Source organism: Onychomys torridus, chromosome 5, assembly GCF_903995425.1.
Source record: "Onychomys torridus chromosome 5, mOncTor1.1, whole genome shotgun sequence".
Lineage (NCBI taxonomy): Eukaryota > Metazoa > Chordata > Mammalia > Rodentia > Cricetidae > Onychomys > Onychomys torridus.
Window position 1 is genome coordinate 108,057,611 of NC_050447.1, and position 24,288 is coordinate 108,081,898.

Genomic DNA, 24,288 nt, shown 5'->3' on the forward strand with positions numbered 1-24,288 from the left:
GCTTTTGTGTCTGTTAACCCATTTTAAAGGATAGAGCTGTTGGTGTCTTTGGAAGATCATCAGTTTTTGTGCCCTGTTCTTGTATTTATATGGATGGCTGGTGACCACTCATTAGAATAATACCTTCTAATATTTCTCTTAGAAACATGTGCTAGTTTATGATTTGTTTCTGAGGTTGGAAGGATGTTAATCTGAGTATTCCATTGTTGCAACAGGTCTCAACCCCACAGGTTCCTATATAGCTATGTTAGCCACATATGGTTTTAATTTTCCTCTCTGTCCTTCTGGACCTATACATTTGAGCTATCTTGCACTCTGTTTCACTTGAGATAATGTTCCAATTCCTAACAGTTGAATGTTTACCTCCTGAAGAGGCCAAGATGGATGCTAAAATTCTGATGCAATCATGGTCACATCAGCACCTGTGTCTATCAGACCAGACAACAAAACACCCATTATTTTTATTTGTTATTCTCCTCTTCTCTGTATGGCTTCATCAATGGATTTAACAACAGAGAAACTCCAGGCTTTAGAAGAGCTGGTAGAAGAACAGTTAAATTCTCAGCATATTGAAGAATCTACCAGCCCTTGGAATTCTCCTGTATTTGTTATTAAAAAGAAATCTGGTAAATGGAGAATGGTAACAGACCTTAGAGCAATTAACAAAGTAATTCAGCCAATGGGCTCGTTACAATCTGGGATTCCTTTGCCTACTCTGTTACCACAAGGATGGGCCTCTCATAGTTATTGATTTAAAAGACTGCTTCTTTTCAACACCCTTACAAGAAAAAGACAGAGAAAGATTTGCTTTCACGGTGCCTACTTACAATAATTCTCAACTGGTTAAAGGATTTCAATGGAGAGTCCTCCCACAGTTAATGTTGAATAGCCCAACCCTGTGCCAATATTTTGTTCAACAGCCATTGGAAGTGATACATAAAAAATTTCCTAAATCTATAATTTATCATTATATGGATGATATTTTACTAGCTGACTCAAATGCAGATACTTTAGAAAGAATGTTTGAAAAAGTAAAGAAAATTTTGCCTTGCTGGGGATTACAAATTGCTCCTGAAAAGATACAAAGAGGAGATTCTATTAATTATTTAGGATATAAAACAGAGCTACAGAAAATTAGACCTCAAAAGGTGCAAATTAGGAGAGATCAACTATAGACTCTTAATGACTTTCAAAGATTATTTGGAGACATTTCTCATCTACAAACTATTGTTGGGGTAAAAAGTGATGAGCTGAATAATTTGTTCAAAACCTTAGAAGGTCACAAGGATTTAAATAGTCCAAGAGAATTATAACCTGAACCTGAGAAAGAATTGGCCTTGGTAGAAAAGAAAGTACATGAAGGACACATGGATTGTATCGATCCACAGCTGGATTGCATTTTGGTTATTTTACCTTATAGGCATTGTCCTACAGGAACATTAATGCAGAGAGAAGAAATATATTGGAATGGATATTTTTACCAAATAAAAAATTCAAAAATTATGTGGAAAAAATCTCTGACTTAATTTTGAAAGGAAAATTGAGACTTCGTCAATTAGTAGGAATAGACCCAGCAGAAATTGTTTTACCTTTAACTAAAGAGAACATTGAAAATTTATGGACAGAAAGTGGACCTTGGCAAAGAGCTGGCAGTAATTTTTGGGAGAAATTAACAGCAAATATCCCAAAAGCAATAGAATTGATCTTATAAAGAGAGCTGATTGGATCTTGCCTCGAATTGTATGGGAAAAATGCATATCTGGAGTTCATACATTTTATACAGGAGCCAACAAACAAGGAAAGGCAGGTTACAAATCAGAAAATTTAAGTAAAATGGTTCAAAGTCCTTATAATTCAGTTAAAAAATCAGAATTCTCTTGGTATTAGTGGATTTTTTCAGAACCTCTCACCATAGTTACTGACTCTCAGTATGCTGAAAGAGTGGTATTACGTATTGAGACTGCAGAATTTATCCCTGATGCTTCAGAATTAACTTCACTCTTTATTCCATTACAAGATACAATCAGGAAAAGGAGTCATCCTTTATATATAACTCACATCCAATCCCATACTGTTCTGCCAGGCCCTCTAGCACAAGGTAATGATGAGATTGATAAACTATTGATAGGAAATGTGCTGGAGGCCTCAGAATTTAATAAAAAAAAAACATCATGTCATTAGTAAAGGTTTAAAAAAAGATTTTTCTATAACTTAGCAACAAGCCAAAGAAATAGTAAAGAAATGTCCTACTTGTTCCTTCTATAATCAGACACTATTACCAGTAGGATGTAACCCAAAGGGCACTCAGAGGAATGAAATCTGGCAGATGGATGTGTTTCACTTTGTGGAATTTGGAAAATTGAAATATGTACACCATACCATTGATACTTATTCAGGATTTCAATGGGTGACTGCTTTGAGTTCTGAAAAAGCTGATTCTGTAATCACTCATTTGCTAGAAGTTATGGCCATCATGGGTATACCTGCACAAATTAAAATTGACAATGCTCCAGGATATGTCTCTGTTAAAATGAAAACATTTTTTGCTTATTACAATATAAAACATATTACAGGTATAGCATATAATCCTACAGGCCAAGCAGTTATAGAAAGATCAAACTGAACTCTAAAGAACATGCTAAATAAACAGAAAGGGGTAACAAAAAAAAAACCCAGAAATAGACTGCACAATGCTCTATTAACTTTGAATTTTCTCAGTGTTAATGAGAAAGGAACAACAGCTACAGAGAGACATTGGATAATAGAAAAAAACTACAGAATTAAATCAGCCTATATACTTCAAGGATGTGCCGACCTCAGAATGGAAACCAGGATATGTGTTATGTTGTGAACGAGGTTTTGCTTTTGTTTCTGCAGGAGAAGATAAGCTGTGGGTACCATCAAAATTGATAAAGGTTCAATTTGAACAAGAGAGACCTCTTAATTAGAGGAGGTGATAGTTCATCAACCAACATGACTATCCAATTTAAACTAACTTATACCATTAATACATGCCTTTCCATTTAATCAGATATAACTTGCCAAAAGGGAACCTCCCCAAAATTAGTCTTGGGGAAGGGTTTTTGTTTTTGTCTTTTAGGAGAATGAAGGCTAAGGATTCTGAAGAATACTGGACAAATGAGACAACTGAAGAAAAAGGACAAATCATTTGTCCCAGGAAAAATAGTAAAATGGCCTATTGGTATATCATCTACAAAATTTCATAAGTCTTCCTAAATGTTTGTTTCTGCTCTTCTCTAAAAAAATTAACACTATTGGTCTTCTTGTAGTTCCAGTTCAATTAAAATTTAAAGCTGACTTTGGAGTTAGAGAATGCCTCTCTCCTTCTTTAAACTCAAGCATGTTGTTAAAAGGAAAATGCAAACTCCCTATATCATACCAGAAGAAAGAGCCATCTTCTGACATGGGACAGAAGAAAAAACAAATTACTTAAGGGTCTATTACTAATCTCAATTCTTGGATTCTATTCTGATTCTTTAAACTTTTCTTAAAGTATGAATTTTATATCAAAATTTATAAGAATTATATATATATATTAAACTTCATTAGGATGATAATGGTCATATAGAGTACTAACTAATTTTAGAAAAAAGGCTTCAGGACTGGAGAGATTGCTCAGTGGTTAAGACCACCGACTGCTCTTCCAGAGGTCCTGAGTTCAATTCCCAGCAACCACATGCTGGTTCACAACCACTTGTAATGATATCTGGTGCCCTCTTCTGTCTGGCCTTCAGGGACACATGCAGGCAGAATACTGTATACATAATAAATAAATGAATAAATAAATAAATCTTTAAGAAAAAAGGCTTCAATTAGCTGCCTATACATGTCTTTGTATTCGAGTCTCTTATCAGTTTACTGTAGGAAATCACGGCCAGACCTAACATCAACTGAAATCTCCAGGAAGAAGATGGGGCCCCACAATGACAATTCCATGTGGAAAATAATAATATCACTAAGCTGACAAACATCATCTACAGATCAGCTTTGGACTACAAAGTGCTTAAAGCAATTTTGAGGTGGCTAGCTGAGATGATCCAGTTTCAAAGACTACTTGAATAAGGACTTGAGATAAACCCTGAACTTTGGCATTATGGATAACAAAGAATATAGTTACCTTTCCTAGAATTTAACAATTAACCCAAAATTTTTCTTTTCAGAATAAAGATACCTTTGCCCATACCCAGCAGGAAGCAATTTTAAGAACACGACTCCCACATTCCCAAAGAGGTGGTGTGGGGCGGGTTGTTTTTTGGTCTTTTAATGGGTTTTGGGTCTGGGATAGTTTTCATTGTTTAGCAGGGCTGGTTACAAGTTGCTAAGGGTTAGGAAAAGGGCTAGGCAAAGGAGATTAGATTTAAGGTGCTTGTTTTAAAAAAAAGAGAGAGAGAAAAGAAAAAGAATTACTAGTTTCAAATATTTTACATTGGATTGGATTTTTATATTATATACAAATTATATATATATATATATATATATATATATATATATATATATAAAGAGAGAGAGAGAGAGAGAGAGAGATTGAAATTGTTAGAATATGTCATACACATATTTCTAATCTTGCTCAAGATATTGTACTTATACCATTCATTCAACAATGTAATGCAATTTGTTGATCCTTGAATGTTATTATTACCAACTGTTAGGATATATAGAAATGAAAGTTAGTAGTTAGACATTACAATTGTACTTGTAGTCATATTAGGTGTGTTTTCAAGATCGAACAGATATATTTTAGATAGACAGGTCATCTTCAAACTCTTCAGAGATCTACAGAATATGGCATTTAAAATGTTTTAATAACTTAGAATTTTTTTTCTTTTTTGTTTTGACTATGAAACATGTTGGCTCCCGGCAGTACCAGTCTACTTCAGAGAAAATATGGGCATTGAAGAAACTGCATATGGAGTTACCTTTCATTGTGGCAAAAGTTAGCACTGGACAACAAAGTATCCTCGAATCAACTGCTGACAAACAGGACAGACAGGACAAGAAACAAAGGACTACTGATTCTTGCCAAAAACAAGTGTGGTTGTGGCTTTAACAAAAGGCATCTTCTGAAGCCAGGACAATATGGCACCATCCCTGAAGTGAGTGGCCTTTGCAATCTGTAAAAGGTACAGTACCCTTTTCTTTGAAGGCAGCTGAACAGGCAGTGGGCCAATGGCTTCTGATGTGCAATGGAACAGCACCTGAAACAGTTATTCTTGAAGAGTAACTAAGCTCACACCTCTCAATAGTAGACTGGCATTTAATAGAGGGATGTGGAGAAGAACGGGATGCCAAGATGAAGCCACATATACACAGCCAAGAAGAATGGACAGCTGAATTAAAAAAAAATATATCAACAATTTCCAGAATTTAAAATCCTGAATCATGACAATGACACTACTGGAATTCAGGTGTTTCTGGTACATGGACTGCTCTCACCAAATGTGAGGTCAAACTGTTGACCTTGTGTACATCCTAGTTCACAAATGAGTCTGTCAGATATGCTAAGCCTATAGGCTGAAGATGATGCCCTAACAATGTGGAGAAACCTCAGGTGACTATCTAGGCAGCTGGCTGTTTCTGTTAACTCACATTTATTTTGGAAGTTGCTTGCATGCACTTCCTGTTTTTATTTTTTATTAGGTAGTATTATTTCCCTCTTGGGTCTCTGAGGGAGTTAAAAATCAGTTAGTTATAGTTATAGTTTTCCTTGTTAAGAATTTGAGAAAAGGCCAGGTGGTGGTGGTGGTGGTGGTGGTGGTGGTGGTGCATGCACGCCTTTAATCCCAGCACTAGGGAGGCAGAGGCAGGCAGATCTTTGTGAGTTCAAGGCCAGCCTGGTCTACCAAGTGAGATCCAGGAAAGGCACAAAGCTACACAGAGAAATTCTGTCTCGAAAAAAACAAAACAAAACAAAACAAAATTTTTAGAAAAGAAAAACTCACTAGAGGTGTAAGTGTATACATTTGAAAGACATTATAAGACAGTTATGTTAGTAATATAAGTTAGGGTAGAAAGTGAATCAGGTACATTTTGGACTTACCAAAATAGAAGACCTGGAGGTCTGTACAGACAGGCAGTGACGAGGAGGTCACGTGGTTGGTTGTGCCTCTCAACCAATGAGAAGGCAGAACAGAAAGGCTATTTATTTAAGTTTATTCATATTTATTGATGTCATGTAAACCTTTTAGGTATTGAGTACCCAAATTGTGGGATGGCTCATCCCCAACAGGCTTGAGGGCCAGCCAGCCCAAACAAGTGAAAAAGATACTTTCTGAGAGCCAGCCTGGGTCTGCCTAAGGGCCTTAGCAGCAGCAGCTGAAACATGATCTGGAGATGACCTAGACCAATGAGAGGCATCCATGTCACACCAGCAGATGCATATTCATCAGACCTTCCCCCAGGGTGGGGTGGAGGGTATAAAAGGCTGTCCTCTTCCTGAATAAACTGAGCTTGTTGTTTGGACATTCTCCCAGAGTCTGTGTTGCGACTCTCTGCCTACCTGGCCCCCTTCCCTAAAGGGAACAACAGCACAGGACCCTGCTACACCAAATCAAACTTTTGTCTTTGAAATTTAGCACAGAAAAGCCACTCTGTGAGACTAATCACATCCAGATGAGCCATATTTATCATAAATACATGTGGACTTGTTCCATGTTATTATTTGTTCCCCCTCTGATTTTTATATTCTACTTCCAGTATTAATTGAACTTTTAAAAACATTTCATTTTATTTGAAGTTTATCTTCTTGTAATGATTTTGTGGTTTCATTAGGGATTTAAACTAATACAAGAGAATCAGTTCACAGTACTACAGTGAAATACTAGACATAGGCTACTTAAGAAAGAAACATTTTTATTTTGGTTCATAGTTTCAGAGATTCAAGTCCAACATCAGGCAGACCTATTGGGTTGGGTCTCTACAGGGTGACTGATGCCTCATGGCAGGGAAGTATGTTGAGTGAGTGCTCTGTTCTGTGTCAAGAAATCCTGAAAGATGGGGTGGCTGGAATTGGAAATGGGGAGAAGGGAGGAAAGAGGGGGAGAGGAACTGAATCCCCTTTCAAGGGCACACCCATAATGATTTAAGTACACTACACCCCTTGTGATGGATTCCCTGATAACAAAACTTTAACATACTAGTTTTGGGGGGATATTAAAAAGCCAACCCAAGGCAGCAAACAGAACATTTCAAAGGCAATTTAATATCAGAATTTTACCATTTCCATTGGAATGAACTACTATTGTATTGGCCTTTTTATTTCTCCATTTTATGTTTTAGTCACTTTGGACATTACTTCTTTATGCACTGAACATTCCATTAGGCAATGCAGTGGCTTCAGGACTTCATAGTCCATGCTTTCTATAGTCAGACAGAAGAAAACTCAAAAGAACAGTCACTGTTGCTCCTTTTCCTCTGAAGCCCAGGCTTTTCTCCAGGTCATTACCCTCTGGCCTTAAGAACCAGTGTAGCTCTTCTCTGAAGTAGGTCTGCTGGCCATGAATTCTCAGTTTTCCTTCATGTAAGTATGCCTTTAATTTCTCAGAATTCTGAGTTCACAATTCCTTTTGTCCCCTAGAACTTTAAATCTGGTTCCACTTTCTCTTGGCACTCATGCTTTCTGATGAGAACTCTGTAATCACTCAACTTCAAAATCCTGTCATAGGTTGTAGCGGTTTAGAAAGCATGGCCCCTGTGTGCTCATATATTTGAACGCTGGGTCTCCAAAGGTGGAACTGTTTGGGAAGGTGTGTTGCTTAGAGCGAGAATGGTTCCCATAAGCTTGTAGATTTGGTCACCAGGGAGTAGCACTATTTGAAATAATTAGGAGGTCTGGCCTTGTTGGAAGAAGTGTGTCACTGGGGGTGGGCTTTGAGGTTTCAAAACCCCATGCCAATATCAGAGCTCTCTTCCTGCTGCCTGGAGATCTGATGCAGAACTCCCAGCATCTTCTCTGGTACCATGTCTGCCTGTATGATGCCATGCTCATACTGTGATGACAACGGTCTAGACCTCTGAACTGTAAGCAAGCCCCAATTAAATACTTTCTTTTATAAGAATTGCTGCTGGGCAGTGGTGGCGCATGCCTGTAATCCCAGCACTCGGGAGGCAGAGGCAGGTGGATCTCTGTGAGTTCGAGGCCAGCCTGGTCTACAAAGTGAGTTCCAGGGTAGAAACCCTGTCTCGAAAAACCAAAAAAAAAAAAAAAAAAAGAATTGCTGTGGTCATGGTATCTCTTCACAACAATAGAACACTAAGAAGTATTCGGAGGTGTGTGGTTTTATTTTTTTTTTTTTAAGGGAAGTTTGTCAATGAGGTGAGCTTTGACATTTCAAAAGCCCATGCCATTCTCAGCTCTCTCTGCTTCAAGCTTGTGTCTCAAGATGTAAGCTCTCAGCTCCTGCTGCACCCTGCCCGCCTGTCTGTTGCCATGCATACTCATGAATTATAACACTCTAGAAACACAGAGCCTTGAATTAAACACTTTTTTATAAGTTACTTTGGTCATAGTGTTTTGTCATAGCAATCGTAAGATAACTAAGACATGGACATATGCTGTTTTCTTTCCTCTGGCTATTTTCAAGAGGTTTCATTTACCTTTACTGTTCAATAGTTTTGTGATGCCGTATCTAAGATATACATTTATTTATATTTATTCTGTTTGGAGTTTACTTACTTTTTAAAAATCTGTAATCTTGGGCTGGGGATTTAGCTCAGTGGTAGAGCACTTGCCTAGCAAGCCCAAGGCCCTGGGTTCTGTCCTCAGCTCCGACAAAAACAAAAACAAAAACAAAAACAAAAACTGTAATCTTTTGCCAAATTTGAGATGTTTGTGGCAATTATATTATTACTCATGGATTGGTGCTGGGATTTAAATGTGGGTTTTTGTGCATGCTAAGCAATGCTCTCCCACTGACCTACTTCCCACCCATTGAAGCTACTTCTTCATTTATCATATGCTTTGTGGTACCTATCAAGGGAGTGATTTGCTTTTGTTTCTGTCTTTTATATTGGTTACTATATTTTTACTCTAAAAATTTCTGTTTTGTTTTCTTTTATTTCTGGAATGATGCTTTCTATCTTTTGTTTTAAAGGTATTCAAGATTGCTCACATTAAAAAAAATAAATCTTTAGCAGATAATTTCTACATTCCTGTCTTTGTGTTACTGTGACTGATGATTGGCTTTTCAAATGTGTGAAGAGTTCCATGGCGCTTCATATGCTGAGTTTTGAGTCTTGTTTTTACCTTTTGGAGAATGTTGACCACTGTGCATTTTGTTTGTCTTGGTAGGCAGTTACCTATTTAAGATCAAAGGCCCATAGTTCAACCCCTTGTCAGTTCAATTTCCATACTTTAAATACTACTCATGTTTGTCTTGTGTGTTCATCACCACCCCACCCATACAGAACAGCAGTCAACCCTAGTCCAGGAAAAAATACTGGTCAGCTGAATTCTGGAAGTCTTTGGAAGGCTCATCAGGGCCAGATCAACCCATGATTAGTCCACAGTTACTGTTTCCAACTTCCCCTGAAGCAGATAGGAAGATGGGGTGCCTAGAGGACAGGAGAAGGGGACAATCTCCTCACCCTGGGATCGTCTTGTCTTTCCCACTGACTGCGAGTCAAGGGTATTCAACATAACTGGGAAAGCTAATGATGCCTCAAACATGGATGTAAAACAAAGATGTAATATGCTTACTTGGAGCCAGTAACTCTGTGGTCTGAGTTTTATCATATAAGCTTTCTTCTCTGATCCCCCCAAATCTACACAATGAACTTCATAAGACCACCTTGATTTCATTTACAAAAGGAAATTATTTATGGTAAAGAATAAATAAACCAGCTGACATATTTTTAATTGCTCTCTAAAGCTTTACTTAAATTTAAAGTTTTCTTTCATTTTAAAGTCTTGCTGGTAACTCAGGAAGCCACAGGGCTTTATACAGACTTTGGAAGACATGTAAGTGTGATTCCTTCAAGGAGTCCACTCTCCCACTTTGGGATTGTGTACTATACTTCCCTATGTAACTTCCTGTCTGAATGTTTAGTCTACTAACTTAGTCTCACTCTGGCTCATCCTGAAATTCTTTTCTATGACACCGTCAAAGACTAGCTACCTTGAAGGGATGTCCCTAAAAAGCTACTAAAGTCTTAAAGTTACAGGTAGCTATGCCTTCCTGATGTCACTAACTCTCCATGTCTCCCTAGTTCTTTGGCTTAACGGAAAGTCCCTTTTTTGGTCGTCTACTGGTAGCCATCCACTCCCAAACCTGCATTGCTGCAATAGGAAAACAGAGAGAGTAAAAGCAGACTGCTGCTTTCTTTGGGCTAGAGCTCAGCATGGCCCCCACTGCTTGAGAGAGCCCACTGGACTTGCCCTGTGCTCATCCTGCTGTCTCTCAGCCCTCCTGTCCAGTCTATACCAATCCCGTGCTTCTGCAGCTTGGCTCACATTGCAACACAGCTGTGTGTGCCTCCTGCCATCCTTTGTGGGAGCTCACCAATATCTTCTTCTATCCTACCTAGCAGCCTCAGGGTCTCTATGCATGTGTGTCAACCCTTTGTCCTGCTTCGTTAGAGCTGTATTTGAACTCTGAAGCTTCTGTAAGCCTTTGTAGCCATTCTGTAGCCTATACATATACATATTATCATATAGATGTGATGTAGGATCTGAGGGTTAACATTAGTAATTAAATTCATAATAAAATATGTGGGTTGCCAATGGCCATCTATCAAGGGAAAGTGGAACAACTAGGCAAACTGCAGCCAACAACACCCATATACTGCTTATGAATTTGTTATTCAAAACATTCTGACATTGTGGAAAGACACACATGGGACTGTTTCTGGCATACCACACTCCTGACAAAAACTTCAGAAAAAAACATCCATTGTTCTATTTCATGCAACCATTTGGCCATACTTGGGAACACTGAAGAGGGTGAGGGGTTATAATGAAGATGACAGATGATGAAACTCCACTTGGTTGTTACTATTGGGATAAGTAATTCCACTGGGCCCTGCTCAACATGTGTCTGTGAAACACTCAGCCAATATGTTTCAACATTGGACCTCTAGGCAACAGCCTTTATTGCCTCACTTCACCTGGGATGCGGTAGTTGTTCTTAGGACAAACGTTACAGCCATAATGACAGATTTTTCAGGAGTGAGAGAGAAGAGGTCTACCTGAATAAACCTGCTGTTAACAGAGAAACAAAACAAAACAAAAAACTAAAGGTTCCACTTTAGGAAGTGAAGAAAGACCCCATTGATGGTCACGAGGGGTGTGTGTGTGGAGGGGGCAAAGGGGCATGTTCTAACTCTGCCAGCTCCTTTCATTGTACACTAGTTGATCTTTAGGATGCATCCCTCCTGCTGCATCCTCTTGGGGCTACAAAGATACACATAGTCCCTTGAGACTATCATTTGAGGGATTCTGAAAGTTGAAAACCATCTGGCTGCCTTCAGATGCATTTTGGTAAATGGTAGAGAGAATGTGTGTTTATCATAGACATAACTCTTCCCTGAATGGAGGTGGTAGCCTGAGACACTGGACTTACACAGAAAGAACAAGTTCAAGAGAAGTCCAGGAAGGTCAAAATGAAGTGTCAACTTTGCTGGAAGGAAGATTTCTCAAATGGCTTGATTACCTGTCACTCAGGTGAGCTGCAGAAAGCCAGGAGTAGCTCAGTGAATGTGAAATGGTCATGAAAGCAACAGGCTTCTAGAGAACTTGAAAAAACAATGGACCAGAGGTAGACATCATTCAGGTACTAACTGAGCTCCTACTGTGTTCAAGGTCCTAGAGAAGGGATGTTCCACAGCCAGACTAGTTCTCAGGGAAGACTAGAAGGCAGACCTTGATGTAATAAACTCTCAAGTCAATGTGAAGTCACTGTGGTGGTAATGGCCCTGGAGGAAGCACAGAGCAGTGAGGGGAACATAGGAAGGGGCAGATGAGGCAGTTTCTCTAGCCCAAGGCTGCTGGTATGAGCTGTGGCTCATGTGGGAACTCCTTCTCCCCAGGGATGCTCATTGTAAGGGGTGGGGGATGGCTATTGCAGTTGCTGTATGTGAGACCAAAATGAGCCATCTTAGAAATAAGACCAAAATGCTTTCACTCTAAAACCAAGGCCTAAGATTTCTCCTTTTAGGTACAGGCCATGAGTTACTAAAACCAGTCAGTCCAGATTCCAGAAACCAGGAAGTGTGAAAGTACAGAGTCACAAGGCAGTTGTGAGGTAATGACTGCCAGACTATGGAGTGTCCTCTCCCTGGTTCCCTAGGTAACTGTTAGACCAAAGAATGTTCCAACCCTGGTTTCCAGAGTAACTGACCATAAAAATGCCCCCATCTGAGGGCAGCCAATGAGAGATGGTGGTGGGCAACCACTCCCTTAGAAGTAAAGATTAAGCCATGATTTCTAGAAAGTCCCTAGAAGCGAGCCAATCAGAATTGTACCCATACTAGTACCCTTAAATGATGTAACCTTGTGATTTTTTTCCTTTAAAAACTGAGCTTGCACAAAGGCAGGCACTTCCTCCAGCCTCCACTGCATTGGATCTGCTGGATGAAGTCCCTGCCTAGGCTTGTATTGCTTTTGGATATCCAGAATTAAACCTTGCTTTTGCATTGAGGCCTGCTCGTCTTCAGTGGTCTCTCTGGGGGTCGCGATCTGGGCACAACACTGTGTTTATAAACAATGGCATCCTAGGTCTAGAAGGGACTTTGGTTGTCTTCTAGTCTATTATTCACTTTTTTTCCCATGCCAGAAACATCTCTACAGCACCCCTATTGGCCACTAGTGCAGGCATTTCCAAGTATGTTAAATAAAGATCAACTAGGCTGTTTCTATTTTATGGTTCCACATCTGTGGATCCAACCAACTACAGATCAAAAATATTTGTAAATTGAACCTGTATTAAACATGCACATATTTTTCTATTCATTAGTCCCTAACCAATACAGTCTACTGATTATTTACAATGGCATTTACACTGTTTTAGGTATTATAGCCAATGCAGGGACTATTTAAGGTACATAGGATAATATGGGTAGCTGTTCCATTTTCTATAAGGGATTTGAGTCAGCACACTTTGGTATCTATGAGGGCTTTTGTATCACTTCCCTGTGGATTTCTAAGGAGCTACAAACAACTGTATGATTTCATATGACTTCTTCAGGCACAAGTTAAAAGTTGGGGACAAGGAGCTTGGCATACCCAGCAGTCTGAATAGAAAAAAGTGAGTCCTAATTAATGCCTGAGGGGCAGAAAACATACAGGGGCCACCAGCCTTCCAACTACCCTTCCAGAACACCAAGGAAAGGCTGCCTTGGGGGACTACTGTACTTGGGGTCAGACAATCTCCCCCTGATATCTGTCTCATACCAATTCCTGCCCACACATCCAGTTAGCAGTGGGCTGTAAAATCAGTTCCACCTCTCAGAGTTGATTTGGACAGTAATGCCTGTCGTGGTGCTTTGATGTAGCTGAAGCCAAGAGACGCCCCATAATCACCACTAGCAAACACATCAGTCGCCTTCCCCCAGCCCTTCTTCCAAGTCAGCCAGAAGTCACCTAGTCCTTCTACTGCCACCTAGTGACAACAGCTAGTAATTTCACAGTTTTTAGGGAAATTTTTCAGCTACTTCTCTAGCACCATGTCTGCCTGCATGCCACCAGGCTTCCTGCCATGATGATAAAAGACAAAACCACTGAACTATAAGCCAGCTGGAACTAAATGCTTTCCTTTATAAGAGTTGCTGTGGTCATGGTGTCTCTTCACAGCAATAGAAACCCTAAGAGAAGTGGATTCTTATTTATTTTCCTTCTTTGCCAGATGGCTGGAAAAGAAAATGCAACTCAAAGAATAACCTCAAGCTGGTGCTCTAAAGACTGTTGCTGTTTGGCCCAATTTACTTGGTCACTATGTGGGGATGATAAATTGCTATCATGGTGTCAGAGATAGGATCTCAGCTGGAAAGGCTGTACACATTTTTCAAAACAGATCCCCACAAACACTACCCTGGGGTTCATGGCAGCATCCATTCATGTTAAGCAATGTAAGACTTTCTACTGCCAAAATCCCATACCAATTCTTTTTTTTTTTTTAAAGATTTATTTATTTATTATGTACACAAAGAGGGAGCCAGATCTCATGACAGATGGTTGTGAGTCACCATGTGGTTGCTGGGACTTGAACTCAGGACCTCTGGAAGAGCAGTCAGTGTTCTTAACCTCTGAGCCATCTCTCCAGCCCCCACCCCACCAATTCTTAAGGCTTGATCTATGAAAGTTTTTATTTGTCAATGCTGTGTGTCATTCTCATCATACTTGCCATGCTAGTCAAGGAAAAGACACAGTGCAGTGTGTGTTGTTCAAATACTGGAAACCGGAACTCGCAGCACACCCTTCCTCTGAGAAGTCTAACTGCTGTGGTGGTCTTCACAGCTTTGCTTTTCTGGACATGAAGTTCATGAGTGCATTGATGCATTCCTCTGACAGCCACCTTGCTTGGAGGGTAGTGCACTCTTCGGCATTAACGGCATGGAGCTTTCCTTTCTCATTTTTTCTGATTAACTCCTTGGAAATTCTCATGGACTGATGAAACAAAACCAGCAATATGTTATTCCAACAGGAATAGGATTAGTGCATTCTTGCCCTCCACTGTAATGAACGGATCCCATTAGATTTTACTGAGACATCTAAAATAGAGTACAGCTTTAATATATACAAAGAGAACTCTAGTAGTTGTGGGTGATAGGTCTTATTCCTGTACATTTCCAAACAGTCCTAGATGGATACAAAAGCTTCTGGTTCCAGGATCACACACTCACCAGCAAGGATGAAAGAGCAATCGGCCACCACATACACAAACAGAAGTGCTGTAGAGTGAGGATCCTAAATATAGCCAACCTCCTCATCTCCCACCTGAATGAACACCAAAGTCAAAGAGCTGGGTGTCTACTGGCATCCTGCAGTCACCCCATGAAGGATCGCCTATTTACCCTGTAGCACAGAAATGCAATGTCTATCTGCTAAGTTCTTTGTAAGAAAATTACTATTCCCAACATTATAGTAACTTTTAATACAAAACCCAGAGGTGCTCAAAGCAAATGAACACATGTCTTGTCTTTTTAGGATGTGTCCTCCTAAGACACATTTCCCCCTTGGGAAATGATTTCCATGTCCCCACAAGTGAAAAGCAAACACTAACATTTGGTGGGAGCTTCGCATATGCTTTCAGCCTGGTCCAGACTTCGCTCTCAAAGGTGCTTTCAGGAAAAACTTCAGTGACCAGGCCTTGAGCCCAAGCTTCTCTTGCTGTGAGCTTCTTCCCAAAGAGAAGCATCTCAGTTGCCTGCAATGCAAAGCAAGATGTGACCCTAGCTTATTAAAGCAAGGCTTCAGTTGACTTCAGAACAGTCAGCCTCAGGGAGACACAGATGCACTCATGGCTCTTAAGGTTGCCTGTCTTTTACAGAACAGGGAAGCTGATGGCCTTGCTGGGCAAGGGTTTTCAAACAGCTGAGGCCATAACCTGTTCTGTCTCTTGAGGGGCTGGAAGGCCAGCTGCTATTGTGAGGGTCTGCCTTGGAGAGGCAAGAATGGGGAGCCCAGGGTAGAAATGACCTGAACCCATAGTAGCTGTTAAACATTGTAAATGATAACCAAGGGGGGAGGGCCCGGGCAGAAGAATTACATCCATAGAGTCAACCTTTGAGGAATCCAAAATCCACTCCCTTACTAGTTGTCCTAGTGGTTGAACTTTGCATGTCTTCTTTCTCTGCACATACCAATGAGCAATGTTCTTTCTATAGATGCATTTTCTTTAAACAAACAAACAAACAAACCATAAACAAACTCCAAATGCTCTCTCTCTGACGAGCTGGCTCTGCTCAACTTTTCAAAGCTTAACTGATTAATAACTCAGGCTCTGTGATGCATTGTGATAGCACAATGAGGTTAAGGAAGTGTATGGACACATACTATGTATGTGTGCACGTTGGGGGCATTCACAACAAACCATCTAATAGTCACCAAACGGGCTCCCTTACCACACTGAGATGGTGACCAATGTCTGCTAAGTCCTTCCCTCTGTCCTCCTTCTCCAGTCCTTAGTGTCCTTAGAGCCACTCCTTGAAGGACAGACAACTGGATCTGCACAAATACAGAGCTAAACCTGAGCAGCCCACGGGCCACCTTGGGAGTCTCAGCACACGGCAGAACAATTGGTAAAAGACAGCTCTGACTGGGAGTTACAGGGACTAGCGACTTCATGGGGCTGCTAAGAGCTGGCAACTTCTGGCACTTCACATGGCCCCAAAGAGAGGATGTCACCATGTCATCTCAGAGGTTGTTGCTCATCCACACAGTTGGGGGCTCTGAGCTGATCACATCTGTAAAGGCTTCCTAGTCTTGGGCCTTCACGGAATGTCACACAGCTGTGGAGGACAAGGTCTTGTGCTGCCACCAGTGCTCCAGCTCTAGGCCACCAGCTGTCAGACACTGTCCTTGCATTAGGAATTGCAGAGAAAATATTCCAACCCTTGCCTTACATCAGCTCTCCCTTAGCCGGGTTCCTCCATGTTGCAGAACAAATAGTCATCCTGCAAGCTTTGCCCAAGGGAAAGAAGACAGAGTACAGGACTGCCTTGGCAACAAAGATGACACACTACACTTTAAGGTTTTTCTAAGTTACCTTTGCTGAGCCCATTATCTTTGGAAAAGTGTAGGAGGAGCATGCTTCTGGGCTCTGGCCGAGGTGGCTGAATGGAGTAAGAAATGTTGCCTGGTTGGGATGGGGGAAGAAAAGAAAAGCATTTAAAAAATATTATTTGATTTTAAATCCACAATTTGTTTGTGTTGGAGGCAGAGTCTTGTTATGTAGCCCAATCTGGCCTGGAACTTAACTCTCTGAGAGGGATTACAGGTGTGTACTACTATGTCCAGCTCAGTATTCTTAATTGATGAAGACATTTAAATTAAAATTATGTTATATTATTGTACACACAATTCACTTCTAGTGTGTTATGAATGGAGTTTTACAAATGTGTAAATTATGTTGCCACCAACAATTTCGGCAGAGAAAACATTTATGACCCCCAAAGTCCCCTAATGGTCCCTGTGGGTATTCCCTTCCTTCTATCGTCCCCATGGGTCACTGTCTGCTCTCTGTCCCTGCTGTTTTGCCCCTTTCTAGAATGTTACATGCATGGAATCCTAGATACAATAGACCTGTGTTCTTGATCCTGCCACTTAGCATAAGGTTTGGGAGTCACTCATGCACTGCAAACTGGCATTTTTTTTTTTTAAACAAAATTCATTATTGTTGCTTTCACCATGTGTACATGTGATCATTTGTTGACCTATATGCCAGTTAATGCTTTTACTAATGTCTCCAGTACTATGGCCATTATCAGTAAGGTCAGTCACAACCATGAACTTGCTTGATATAATACATACATTCCCCACTTGTCAATAATACCTCAAGTGAAGCTAAAAAAAAAGTCCTTTCCAGATTTATTCTACCAAAAAAAGTAGTAGTTGTGCACAGAGTGGCTGTACCATCACCATTCCACGTTGAGGTAGGAGAGCCCCACCTGGTCCATGTCCTCATTCAGCTTTACTAGGAGAAGTCCTTGTAACCCAATCATGTCACTATGTGCATAGTGGTACCTCACGCTTATGTATCCTTTATGACTAATGATGTTGAGAATCTTCTTGTATACTTACTAGCCATGTGTGGTAGCATCTTTGGTGAAATAACTGCTAACATGTTTCCCACTGTTTTTTTTGTTTTCTTTTCTTTTGTTTTTCAAGATAGAGTTTCTCTGTGTACCCTTGGCTATCCTGGAACCCACTCTGTAGACCAGGCTGGCCTCAAACTCACAGAGATCCACCTGCCTTTGCCTCCCAAGTGCTGGATTAAAGGCATGCACCATCACTGCCCAGTATTTCCAACTATTTTCCAAGTTATTATTTGCCTTCTTATTTTTGAATTGTAAGGATTCTTTATAGACACAGGTTGTAAGTAAGTATCATGCAAAGAATTTTTTACTGGTCTGTGGCTTATCTTTCCTTTTAAATAAAAATAATGCTTTGGATAAAGGTCTTTATCCAAATATAGCACAGGCTGGCCTCAATCTTAGAACAGTTCTCTTGCCTCAGCCTTCTAGAAGAATGCTGGGATTATAGGCATGAGCTATCATATCCTGCTGGCATTTGGAGGTGGAGGTAAGGAAGGGTGTAGGAGAGGATCTCATGTAGTCCAGGCTAGCCTTGATATGTAGCCAAAAATTACCTTGAATTCTTGATGGTCTAGTCCCTCTTCTCCCCAAGTCCTAGGATTGTATCTGTTTACCATAATACCCAGTTTCTCTTTGCATTACAAAAACTTTAAGTTATATTTATTTGTTTATATGTGTATATGTGCATGGGAGCACGTGTATGAACATGTATGAAGGTCAGAGGTCAATTTGTTGAAGTTGTTTTTCTCCTTCTACCATGTGCATCCCAGGGAGTAAATTTATGTCGTTGTGCAGGCTAGTTTTATGACAACTTGATACAAGCTAGACTTACCCAAGGAGAAAGAACTGTACTTGAGAAAATGCTCTCATAATGTTGGCCTGCAGGCAAGTCTGTAGGGTAATGTTTTGATTAATGATTGATGTGGGAGGGGCAATCCCACAGGGAGTGGTGCCATCCCTGGGCTGATAGTCCTGGGTGGTATGAGAAAGCAGGCTGAGCAAGCCATGGAGAGCAAGCCAGTAAGCAGCACCCCTCCATGGCCTCTGCATTAGCTCCTGCCTCCAGGTTCCTGCCCTCTTTGAGTTCCTGTCCTGACTTCCTTCAATGGTGAACTGTGATATGGAAGTGTAAGCCAAAAAAACCCTTTCCACTCCAACTTGCTTTTGGCATGGTGTTTCATTACAGTAATAGAAACTCTTAAGACAGTTGGCATACTTAGGATCAAGTACCTTCACTAGCTAAGCTATCTTGCCCAGCCCCTAGGGAAGTAGGCTATTTTTAATGCTCTCTTTGATGGTTTAAAGAGTCATTATGTTCCATTTCTTGTATGCTATTTCTCCTCATTGTCAATTTTCACATTAGATTCTTAATTGATTGCTTTATATATAGATACACTTTTAAAATATTTTGGAGTGACCAGTTTTTGTTGGGTGAGTTGAGAAATTGTTTTCTCAACCTTCCATTTGTCTTGATTTTGCACTAGGGGTCTTCTGGCTGGCTTAAGATTATACAGTTAGTTTCAATATTGGCGGTTTATATGATAAGCATGTTCATTTTTTTCTATACATAAGGAAAAATTTTCATATAAGACAGGGTCTTACTCTATAGCCCAGATAGGCTGGCCTTGAACTCATGACAATCTTCCTGCCTCAGCTTTCCAAGTGCTGGGATTATAGGTAAAATTGAAGGAACTGAACCTAGGTCCTCTGAAACATCAGTTAGTGCTCTTAACTGCTTAGCCATCTCTCTCCTCTCTTTTTAAGAGGTCACATATTAGCAAGAAGCACCACCTCCTTTGGGCCATATAGCCCAAGGTCATGGGCAGAACAAATACCACTACAAGGCAATGTTGTAGAATATTATTTTAAGATGTGTTACATTTGTTTATGCTATGGAACATTTGTTTAATGATGCAAAAATGTGTTGCATTCCTTTATGTTACATTGTTTAACTATGTGAAGCTGTGTTACTTTGCCTGTATGAAACATCTGATTGGTCTAATAAAGAGCTGAACAGCCAATAGCTAGGCAGGAAAGGATAGGCAGGGCTGGTGGGCAGAGAGAATAAATGGGAGGAGAAATTTGGGAAGAAAGAGATTGAGGAAGAACAAAAGGCAGAGGGCACTAGGAGCCAGCCACCCAGCCAGCCATGGAGTAAGAGCGAAAGTAAGATATACAGAAGTAAGAAAAGGAAACAGCCCAGAGACAAAAGATAGACAAAAGATAATTTAAGTTAAGAAAAGCTGGCAAGAAAAAGCCAAGCTAAGGCCGGCCATTCTCATGAGTAAGAATAAGATTCTGTATTTATTTGGGAGCTGGGTAGTGGTGGGGGGGAAGAGGGGGGGAGCCCAAAAGAACCAAAGAGTAAAGAGTAATAAAAATCAACAAAAGGGCAATGTTCACAACAATACTGGTGTTTAGAAACATTAATTAACATTGAAGGAAAAACATAAATTGTCAAGTTAGACTAAGTCTTTTTGAACTATCTAAATTACTGCATCCTACCACTGTCTTTTGCTTTCTGTTGCTGTGATAAGACACCGACCAAAAGCAACTTGAGGAGAAAAGGCTTTGTTTAGCTTATAGGTTACAGCCCATCACTGAGGGAAGCCAAGGCAGGAACTCAGGCAGAAGCAGAGACATGAACCATAAAGGAACAGTGCTTATTGGCTGACTCCCTACAGTTTGCTCAGCCTGCTTTCTTACCACAACCCAGGGTCACCTGCCCAGTGGTGGTACCGCCCACAGTGAGCTGGGCCCTTTCGGGTCAATGAAGGAAATGCCCCACAAACATGCCCAGGGGCCAATATGATGGAGAAAAATTCCTCAGTTGAGGTTCCTTCTTCACAAATAACTCTAGTTTGTGTCAAGTTGACAAAAAACTAACCAGCACTCCCACTAACCCCTTGTAATATACTGAGTGATAGTTACCATAAAGGAGAATGCAAGAACTCACTGATTGACCTTTGTGGAAGTAGACTTACCTTGTCAGATGCATAGACAGCATCAAACAGTCCCAAAAGGGTGACAGAAATTCCAACAGCTGGGCCATTTACTACTGCAACCAGAGGCTTGGGAAAGTCTATAAAACTGTTTACAAATTCCCTACAGAAATGGAAATAGGAAAGCATTAAACATCCCAAAATGGCACCATTAACTATAGAAAGGAATGTATAAATCTGATATGACATAACTGTAGAGGTCACCTCCCCAGACTGGTGCAGGATCCCTGTAAATGGCACCTAATAGAATATCAGGTCATGATCCCACAGAGTAAGGCCAATTCATACCCTGGGCAGTGAGTTCAGCTGTGACCTGAGAAACCATGGTGGGGAACTATGTGCATGACTGCATATTACAGCACAGGGGGACAGAGAGACTCAGCAGAACTGGATTAAGAAGCCTAAGCCTCAAACCTCCTTCAATACCTTTCAAGACTACTTCCCGTGTTCAGCCAGCATTCACAGGCACTGTCTATTCACCCCACTGCATGAGAACTCAGACTCCCTCTGCCTCTGTCTCACCTTACACTTTCCAGTCAACCTCACGTAGAGGGCAGGAGGAAGAGGGGATCTGATGGGGAATCACAAGTAAATGCATCATCACAGACAAGTGGGCATTTTACTGATGTGTTAAGAATGGACCCTTGGGCTGGAGAGATGGATCAGCCATTAAAGGCTAGGCTAACAACCAAAAATATAAGAATGGACCCTCATGGGGGGAGGGATGAGGAAACAACTCATTGGTTAAAGCATTTGCTAGCCAAGTGTGAAGACTGGACTAGAGATTGAATTCTCAGAATCCCCATAAATTCTGTGTGGGTGTGGAGGCCTACTTGTAATTGGTCTCAGAAGCTGGAAATGGGAGCCTAGAGTAAGCATGAGAGTGAGCGCTGGGTTTGAGAGGTCTCGATTCAGTGACTAAAGTGAAAGAGTGTGCCACCTAGTCTGAAGTCAACTTGACACAAGCTAGCGCCATTTGGGAAGAAACACTCTCAAGTGAGAAAATGCTTCCATAATATTGTGCTATAGGCAAGTCTGTAGTGCATTTTCTTAGTGATTGACGTAGGGGCCCAGCCCATTGTGGGTGGTGCCACCCCTGGGTCAGCAGTCCTAGATGCTATAGGAAAGCAGGCTAAGCAAGCCAGGAGGGAGCAAGCCAATAAGCAGTACTCCTCCATGGTCTCTGGATTGCTCCTGCCTTCAGGTTCCTGAGCTTGTTTCCTTTGATGATGGACTGTCATGTGGAAATGTAAAAGGAATAAATCCTTTCCTCTCCAAGTATTTTTGGTCATAGTTCCTTATCACAGCAACAGAAACCCTAACTGTGACAAAAAGCAATGAACAAAATGTCTGACATCGACCTCAGACTCCACATGCACATACATGCACTTGTACCCACACAAATGCTCACCACAAACAGACACATGAAACTTAGGGGAGGAAAGAATGAATCCTCTAGGGCCAGACAAACATTACTCTTACCTCAGCACCTCAGCACCCCTGCTAGCTGCCTCCTCTATTCCGCCAGAGGCACTAGTGAAGTTAGTGAGGTCATTCCCACTGCAGTAGTAGTCACCAGTTCCTGTGAACAGTCAATCGACAGAGTCATGGTTCCTCCATGTATCTACTCATTTGAGGGTTGCTGTGTATCTGCTGTGTGCAGGGCTCAGCCAGGCACTAATAGAAGACTAGGGAGCCTCCTTTACACACTAGGGACTAGCAAGACTTGGGTGTTAAAGAACATAACTAAATGCAGATGGTGTGACTACAACATGACAGACGGACTGACTGAGGAACAGGGTTGGTCCATTGGGGTGTTTAGGGTGGAGCTCACTCAGGAAGGGACAGCTGGACTGAGGTCTGAAGAGCAGGCAAGACTAGCAGAGATGCAACAGGGCAAATGAGGTTCTGTTTCTGAGGTCTCCAGGGTCTATACAACTTAAGACTGAAAGAGGAGCCCCCAGGGCTGAAGTAGAGAAAAAACAGGGTTCAGAGGGAGCTGGTATAATCAAGATGAGAAGCCAGCCTGTGTGGGACTGTCTAGATTACAATAAGAGCCATTGTCTCTATGTTAAGAGCCACTGAAGGTATGTGTTTATTAAAATATAGTTAGTTTGCCTACAATGAAACGGTTACTTCTTAATGAGTTTTGTTTTGAGACAGGATCTCAAGTAGCCCAGATTGGCCTCAAACTCCCCATGTAGCTGAGGATGACCCTGAGCTGCTGATTTCCTGCCCCTACCCATTGATTGTCAGTATTGAAGTCCTGTGTCACAATGCCCATGCTGGGGATCAAACCCAGGGCTTCCTGCATGATAGGCAAGCACTCTATCTCAGGCTACTTTCCTAGCATCCTTAAATAGTTTTGGTAACTGTAAATACAGGAGTGATCCCAGGCCAAAAGAAGACACAGTGTTTCCCTGCTTATGCTCAGGGGATACATTCCAAGATGGTCCAAAAATCCCTGAAACATGGGGATGGTACCAGGCTCTACAATATGTATTGTGTTTTCTCCTTTCCAGTTGATCCTCCATACCCTCAGGTTTTACATCTGTGGATTCAACCAACAGAAAATATTTGAGGAAAAAAAAATCATCTGTACTGAATATTCACAGGCTTTTTCCTTCATGACTGTTCATTCTTAAACAATGTAATGAATACTGACATAGTTAGGCATAATAGGACATCCAGAAGGGATTCAAGTTCCTTGAGATGTGTGAGCCTTCTATGCAAGTAGCACATGATTTTCCAGGGAACATGAGTGTGAAAAGTTCTATATTGATGGGAGTCATGGAACTAATTCCCAGAGGATGCTGAGGGTGACTGTATGCACATACCTGTGATTAAGTTCAATATATAGATCAGGTGAGGTATTTACAGTAACAAACTTTAACAATAAACTATAGAAGAGTTATTTAAAACATGCTGTTAATTTTTCTAGAAACTTCTACATATTTCTAGACCAAGGGTGACAACATGTAACTGAAATTTTCAGGGGCAAAACTGCAGAAAGGAACATTCAGTTAAGATGGGCTACTGTACTGACACTTGTTGTGGAATATTAGTTTAAATTGTGCTACATTCGTTTATACTGTGGAATATTTAATGATGCAAAGATGTGTTGCATTCTTTTACGTTACGTTTGTTTAACTCCGTAAAGCTATGTTACTTTGGCTGCCTAAAATACTTGATTGGTCTAATAAAGAGCAGAACAGCCAATAGGTAGGCAGGAGAGAGAAACTGGCAGATCTGGAGGGCAGAGAATAGGAACAGAAATCTAGAGCAAGAGTGGGGAGTGAGGAAAGGGGGAGAGGAGGACACCAGGTGCCAGCCACCCAGCCAGCCACAGAGTAAGAAGGAAAGAAAGAGATGTACAATAAAGAAAGGTAAAAAGCCCAGAGGCCCAGCACTCGGGAGGCAGAGGCAGGTGGATCTCTGTGAGTTTGAGGCCAGCCTGGTCTCTGAAGCGAGTTCCAGGAAAGGCACAAAGCTACACAGAGAAACCCTGTCTTGAAAAACA

At 41.0% G+C, this 24,288-nt stretch overlaps 1 protein-coding gene across 4 annotated transcripts in view; it reads right to left on the bottom strand.

Annotated features, from left to right (window-relative positions):
• Positions 1 to 14,298: 14,298 nt before the first annotated feature.
• Positions 14,299 to 24,288, bottom strand: part of LOC118584280 (enoyl-CoA delta isomerase 2) — a 32,432-nt gene continuing 22,442 nt past the window's right edge. For all 4 annotated transcript variants that reach the window (XM_036188429.1, XM_036188430.1, XM_036188427.1 and 1 more), the window contains 5 exons: positions 22,251 to 22,350; positions 20,751 to 20,871; positions 16,719 to 16,808; positions 15,234 to 15,377; positions 14,299 to 14,617 (listed from right to left, as the gene is read on the bottom strand). In XM_036188429.1, the coding sequence (XP_036044322.1) occupies positions 14,462 to 14,617; positions 15,234 to 15,377; positions 16,719 to 16,808; positions 20,751 to 20,871; positions 22,251 to 22,350 (611 nt within the window). In that variant the 3' untranslated portion in view covers positions 14,299 to 14,461. The remainder of the gene's footprint in view (positions 14,618 to 15,233; positions 15,378 to 16,718; positions 16,809 to 20,750; positions 20,872 to 22,250; positions 22,351 to 24,288) is intronic.